General features: G+C 31.3%; 1 protein-coding gene across 1 annotated transcript; it reads right to left on the bottom strand.

Moving 5' to 3' along the window:
• Positions 1 to 628: 628 nt before the first annotated feature.
• LOC132713999 (very low-density lipoprotein receptor-like) lies at positions 629 to 4,223 on the bottom strand (the record flags this gene model as incomplete). The annotated part of the gene is given in 4 exon segments (XM_060696737.1): positions 629 to 942; positions 1,931 to 2,019; positions 2,975 to 3,179; positions 4,194 to 4,223. Coding segments are annotated over 2 exon segments (152 nt in total), but the record flags the coding sequence as incomplete, so codon positions are not given.
• Between the last annotated feature and the right edge of the window lie 3,878 nt (positions 4,224 to 8,101).

The raw sequence follows: 8,101 nt of genomic DNA on the forward strand, positions 1-8,101 counted from the left end.
TGAACACCCATATAGCTACCAAACTTATATAGGACAAGTCGCAAGGAGAGTCTTATATAGGTTTGAATCTGTGTACTAGTGTAATATAATCAACATTGTACTCAACGATATATAATGACCTCTCTATTTAACATCACAACTGTTCTTGACATATTTTAATTTTAATTTCAAGTACAATAAGAGTTTGGTATGAATTTTTTGGACTTTTGAAAAGAGACTAGAAATATTACAATATTAATCTGATATGGAAATTCTTGATTTAAAACATGAAAATGAGGCTAGATGAAGGACAACAGTGACTTGCTATACCGTTTTTTGTCTTGATAAACAAAAATTAAGCTAAATTTATAAGATTTGATCAATTGGTGATTGATATTGAGATATCACACAGTGCTAACTCTGACAGTTCTTTGGTTACACTTTATAATGTGTGAAATAACATTATGTATTGATAGAGAAAAGACACAGATAGGGGAGGGTTCTCGATAATGTTGTTATAACTTTTGGCGCTTCCCTTTTATGTAAATTTACATTAATGTATTTATATTTGTTTGTGTAATATTGTGAAATTTCATAAATGTATATAATTATATAAGATTATAGAATAAAATAAGTTTAAACTAAGAGACACAATTGTCAACTAACTTTATTTCTCTATGTGAAACAAGCTTATTGTCAGATTAAATAAAATATTTTTTTGGTGTGTAATGTCTGTCGTTATCCCGTAGAAAGTTTCAAGAAAACAATCAATTAAATACTAGGTAATTATAAGTTATGATCATAATTACAACTGTCTGTTACACATTTTTCTCTGCAAAATGTTTTCGATCCTGTTGTTTTACAACCTAATTTTTCATTGGCGGCATTAGCTGTAGGATTCTTGCAACCTTTAAACAAAATCTTGATTTTGTTATTCTTATATTCAATGACTGTCTGACACGACTGAAATAGATAATTAAATTTAAACATTGAAAAAAAAACCATATTAATTTTTGTTCCATATTAAGAATAACGAAAATTGTGGTTAACAACATACATGTAACTAAGAACATATTGTTGTTATCTAATATTCGTATCACTTCTAGTTGGACACCATCAACTGTCTTGCCCATCAATAAAATCACCACAACATGCACCCAATAAACCGTAGTAGACCACATACCACCAACAAACACACACAATGTTCCCCTACCCCCCCCCTCCTATACCAAAAACGTCATTGAATAAGAAAAAATCAACCGTCCTTAATCATTGCCAACTCCACAAACACAGACATACAATCAACTTCCATTCACCGTATTCGGACCATCACCACACAAGCACAATAAAGTGTATAACCTCACACCAAACAATAACCACGCACACATTCTCAACTGTCCTTGCACCCAAAACAAGCTGACAGCCGAACCACTTCAACACATACCTGTATGCAAACCACTACCACATTCCACATCACACCAAACCACCACTATCATATCATATCAAACCATATTTTACTATAATTTTTGTGAAAAGGGAAATTCTTCAAATAAATGCCACATATTTTATTTACATTTAATCAAACATTGAATTTCAGATTTATTATAGTACATAAAGATTGAGTTAATGACACAAGAACAATCATTTTACTAATTTGCTAGATAAATAAGTGAATAGATAAATAAATTAATTTATCAAATAAATAAATAAGAAATAAGCAGGTAGGTAAGTAGGTATGACAATATTATAAATAATAATTAAATAAATAAATAAATAGATAAATAAATAAAAATAAATTAATAAATAAATAAATAAACAACCAATCAATCAAACAATCAATCAATGAACAAACAAATATTAAACAAATAAGTTAATAAATAAATAAATAAACAAATAAGAGGTCTTAGCTACTTGTTATCTGCAATAAGGCATGTATTATTTTTGTTGTTACCTGCTTATTGTGATCGCAAATTTCGAGGGCACCAGCATTGCAGGCTTCATGACTGTTTTCGTTCTTGCACTGGTAACACCTAATTCCAACTGAAAGAACACACATTACATCATGTGTATGTTTATTTACACTATCAAACTATTGTACAATTATGTTAAGTCTGTGAGTACAAAATAAAACGCTATGTTATGAAACATTCGATTGAACCACCTTTTTCAGAGAGAGGATTAAAATAGTCTTTTGATTCATAACATGCAAAGTCAATATACATGTCAGGTATGCAATGAAACAAATATACAAGAAGAACAACAAAGCAATGCAAAGAAAACTTTTATTTATATAGATATATAGGCATTGATATTATTATTTGTTTACTCGTATATATTTCTTCTGTGTTGATGTCTATGTCAGCGGACCTTCACAATTAAACTATTTTCAGGATGATAACCAATGATGACTAATGAAAGCACTATCAATGTGTTTTCTTTTTGGCTTGCTAAAATTTAGCGGTTTATAATCGTGGTGTATATTTTACAGAACCAGGATTATACAGATTGACAACAATTTAAATATTTTTCTAGACTGATGTTTAAACAATTGATTTTTCTGTGCAATACTCCTGTCATTTTGAGAATTTTCACACAAAACATTCTTATATTTGATATCATTGTAGATACTAAAAATATCAAACAGACCGAAGAGGAGACACTCGGCGTAAGGTACTTTACTTTTTTTTTCGAAAAAAAAAGGAAGATAAACGCGTACAAATTGTGTACAAATTATGATTGCAGTGTTTGTAGCACTTTTGATCTAAGTAACGCATTTAGACTTGGTATTAGAGAAAGTTTCTGGAACTGAACCGAGCCTGTTATTATAATCATAATTATGTTCTTGCTATTTGAAATCTTCATGAGGTGTTATAAGATATGATTTGCAAATTTTGAGGAAAGTATCAAATAATATTACATATATTTCTTCTAAAAATGGGTAACAAGTAATAAAGCAGTTAATTTGCATGGTAAAGATATAATTGTATGAACTTACGACATGTTACCAAGGACGCATGATTACAAGTATTTATGTTTTGATCAAATTTCGTTCCTGGTGGACACGGCCTCTTCAACCACTTATAACTCACAGAGCCCATCTGCATTTGTTCCATTGTGGACACACTGACAGTAAGAGTCACAGTCTGTACTTCTCAACGCGACTAAGTTACTTTTGGAGTATACCGACGAATCGCACTCACCTAAGTGACACCAGTCAGTGTATTAATACATATAATGAATGTCGTTTGGTGAATGAAAAAAGAACAAATATACATTAAGGAAAACTTACTCCTTAAATTAATTCAAAAATAGCAATGTCTGAAGACACTCCTTTTCCCCAAACATATTAATTTTGCGCATTAGTTTGGTTCCTAATAATCAAATATTGTAAAAGTCAAATTGTTTTAATCAATAACCTGTGTAGTTAAATTTTGTTTCTATGAATGTGTTTAAGACTTAAAGTCGCTAATATCGAGTGTTTCCATAATTTAGTGAAGCTACTATCATAGAAATAAGACATAGTATAAAATTAACAACTTTAATTTTTTGATACATAAATACCGGATTTCTTTTCATTACGTTGAATGGAAAATAGTATATTCGCTTTTATATTGAAATATTCATTTTCATACAGCTCGATGAAAATAATACCTTCATTTCTTGAGATGAAAAAAAAAAAGAAAGATAAAAGAGCTCTTATATTATTATCCTCTTTACATTTCTTTAAAACAATGCCAATCTCGCTCAACCCATAAAAATATACATTTACCCCCCCCACCCTTTAAACACACACTCACACACATTTCTTTATACTATTTGATAGACAAACGAGTGTTAATATCATGTTATATTGATCGAAACACGCCCCCCCCCCCATTAAGATTATTTATATCGTTATCCCTTTCTTTGCCGAAACAATAAGTAAACCCCCAAAAAAATTAATCAATCATCGGTTATGCACAGGAGTACAGGTGACTTATACCTGCTACTACACATTTTCAACAGAGAGATCCCTAAACTAGGATACAATACAAAATGGTGTAGAATGGTTTGTACTTATTAAGTCAAATACCTGCAGACAGATTGTATTTATTGTTTGCATTGTGTATTATGAAAATTCCTTGAACCTAGAATGTGGAATTAACTCACGCATTTTATCTTGTTTACTCATATAACTTTTATGAAAGCATATTAAATAACAAACGAAAAAATACCTAGTTCTTGGAAGCATCGGTCAGTTTCTTCTGTGAAAAAAAAGAACAAACAACAAATTAATTGTATACATTGCTATTTTCATTAATAGTTTCTCAATAATAATCTATTACACTGCACCTTCTAAATTTCAGAACTCTTAAAATACAAATTAACCAATCAAACATTAATGCATAAAAATAAATGTTTTGAGTTTTTGAGGAAAAGGTTGCATAGATTGGATAGAACAATGCATAACTGAAGCGATCAGTGATCACGAATCGCTTGATAGGTGCATTTACTTTGTAGCAGAGGACAAAAGATAATAAACAAGATAAAAAACAGACTTTTTTTCTTGAAGGGCCATAATTATGTTAAAACATATATTTAAGCGAAAACAAACACACAAAAACACATGTACCCCAAGTACTTGAGCTTACCGATCAATACTGTAAGAATCATTGAAATTATGTTATTGGCGTAAGTGGAGTAGTTCAGGACAACATTAAAAAATAATTAAGGGCCAGTTTATTGGCGTAAGTGGAGTAGTAAAGACAACATTAAAAATCAATTAAGGGCCATAACTCTTAATCAAATCACTGAACACAACATTACCGAAAATATGCACAACTAGATCTGGTGATGAAATTGTTCTTATCATTCCTTTAAAGTTTGGAGGAAATTGCAAAAGTACTATATTGAGAAGTTTGCCGGACAAGGTTTGTGACAGGACAAGCAGGCGACGGATGATTGATCCATATATGTTGCGACCTCTCTCTCTGTAGCACGGGTGCTTTAAACTATTATGATAACTGTTTTAGAACAACTTTTGCAAAACACACACCATGAGGTTGATAACTAAGATAATGTGAAGACGGTTTTAACGCGGATTTTCTAATAAGACGTTGTTTAAGAATTCCATTGACTCGTCGTCCGCATCAGGCACGTTTTGAAACTGGTGAAGTTGCCCAGGTAAAAATGGAGAAATGTTGTTTTTTTTTCATGACGAGTTAAATTTTTGTCTAGACTTTACTATGTTGGAATAGACTTGGGAAAAGGTTCCAAGCCTTAACTATTGCAGAGCACGACTTATCAGCGGTACATTGATGACATATTAGAGATTCCGTTTATAGTTTATTCCGGGGCAGTGGCCGATAAATTCATTTAAATGGTAGATAATTGGCGTCTGAACATGGCAAAGGAGGTCCACGTCTACGTGCAGAGAGAGTGTATGGGGTGCGTTGAATGGCCAGGTCGATCACCGAATATACATCCAATATTACACACGTATAGAACTGAAGTACGGATATGAGCTCACATGGTGCCATTTTGACGCATCCAGGAGCTTAAGACCTTGCATGTCTAAATATCGTGGGTACACACATAACGGATATCCTCTTCTCTAAAACATAACTCATGCAAAATCAGTAAAAATGTGCAAAGTGATTTGTTATGAACTCTGCATTAAGACACAAATTCATAATTGAACATTTACTAGATCAACCTTTTCGTTTCTTAATAACTACACAAATATTGAACTTGAAAGAAATAACGTTGGTGTTACGATGTTTTAAAATGCTTTAACACTGGAATGAAGGAATGCAATTGAAATTAATCAGAATCTATTTATCGAGAAAAAATAAAATTCTTAACTTAGGTTTAATCAATAAATATCGTTAATACCGTATAAGTACTTATTTCTGCAGGCTTAATATTCTGCGATTTTGGTTAAAATAAAGGGTTTTAAATTTCTGCGCATCTTATTTCTGCGGTGTCATCATTCTCGCATATATCATTGATGTTCTTTATTTCTGCGTTTTAATAAAGATATGTTTACAAAATTAACCGTGCAATGACAACAATTAATTGTAATACTGCATGTGTATAAAAATGAAGAGTGAAAAATAAATCAGGTAGAGTCGTACGTAGAAACAATATATATATATTGCACAAATACAAAAGGGTATGTTCATTGCACCCGTCAAACTATAATAGTTTTATTTAAAAATAAATCAAGCTTAGGGTGAGCGAAAATCATACAAACATGATATTTGTTATAACAAATAAGGTAACTTTTTTTTTAAATTTTATTCATGACGGATACATAAAAAATTTTCCATCTAAAGCTGATACGGTGCATGGTAAAGAAATTATGCAATACAGGTAGTTGACATATTCTGACATACATGTAGACATAGCAAAATGCTTAATTTTCTGTTGGTTTTAAATCAGCGGTGTCGTTATCAACCGCAGACATAAAAGAAATAAAGTCCCCGCAGAAAAAGTACTTAAACGGAAATTAATACAGATTTTAGGGCAATCATTTTCGTGTAACCAATAATCTTTTGTTGCATATCAATAATGAAACGGCGATACATATATAATTTGAATTTCACACCTATCAATTAGCGACACTCAGACCTATCCTAGTGTAGTGATACCACGAGGTCAATTATTACAAGAAAATGTTGACGTGCATGATTTTACAACTATCAAGGTATGGTCTGAATAGCGGGGGTCAGAAATATATCATGTATCGCCTCGGTCAATATTAATTTTTTCAGTACATATCACATCATATTCAACAGCTAAAAAGTCCGTATTTGTATAATATTAGATAATTACTGAACATAATAAGCTAAGGGTACCTGATAAGGTCTGATAATATTCTCATTATTTTGGGACTAGATTTAAAACTCGGATCTTGTGTAAGTTCTTATGTAAAATAAACTGTTAACTAGAAATTGTCATGAGATCTGAATACAAGAAGTATTGTTAAACAGAACTTTAAATTTGAGCTATTTAACCAGTCAGTTTAAGGCCTGTCCTATACACTTTATGCAAAAATTCTCCTTTACATTTTTTTAAACAGCTCTATATTACACTCCGCTCTTATATCTGACCGTGACCAAATACAGATCTTTTTGGTGACCTTTCACACAGCCAATCATCGGCGAGGTTTCATAATTTTAAAAGCAAATGCGTTTGCTAATTTTATCCTTGGAAAACCAATATTGAATATGTAATTGTTTTTAACTATTTCGAGAACAAACATGGCGTTGTAAACTGGCAAAATAGTATTGCCCCTTAAATGTTCACTCTTTAGTATATTTCAAGTTAATCTGTTAAAAATTACTTCAGGCATTATTTTTCTGACAAAAATCAACAGTTTGTTTAATTTCCACTTAAAACAGTATTTTGATACTTCTTCTAATGTCTAGTATGTAAAAACCGGTTAGTTTGCATGACAAAAATAGCTTTCTCGGGCAAGAAGGCAAAATATATTTTACGGTCCGTCATTAGATTTACATAAAACATATGAGAAAATCTGAACTTAAGTCAGATTGTATGGCAAGAAAAAACTTTCGTTCACATTTTAAGTTACATTTTATTTTAGAATGGCCAATGGGATTCCAGGATTTTACTTTTTTTATTTTAAAATGACAAATGAAAAACTACTATTCTTATGTTAAGTTCTTCCCTGTACATTTTACGGGAAGTCAAACTGAAAACAGAACTGGCATTTGGCTGAAAAAACGAAACGGGCAGGCATCATTTAAATCAAAGCTTTTATTCTTTACTGTTGAGTTAAATTACTAATAACACACATTAGGAACATTGTGTTGTAATAACAAAATATAAATATACAAGGAGTGTTCAAATATGAATGCATCTGTTCAATATTGAGACAACACACGAAAAGTCTTTGGTTGTTCGGAAGATATACCTGTTAGCTTTACATTGATTACACATTCACTAAAATCAGTTTACTTTAGCTTTGTTTATAGCTTGGTCGTGTACTGTAATACAAAAAATGGTAGGTAGAAGACCTGAGACATACTGTATTTTCCAAGAATTGCTGTCTCCTTAGTAAATGCTTGAAAGGGTTAATTTTGTAAGGGTTTAATTTTGACACGGCGTCTATTGTGCA

This window comes from Ruditapes philippinarum, unplaced genomic scaffold (assembly GCF_026571515.1).
Source record: "Ruditapes philippinarum isolate M1 unplaced genomic scaffold, ASM2657151v2 ctg23901_1_1_1_1, whole genome shotgun sequence".
Taxonomy (NCBI): domain Eukaryota; kingdom Metazoa; phylum Mollusca; class Bivalvia; order Venerida; family Veneridae; genus Ruditapes; species Ruditapes philippinarum.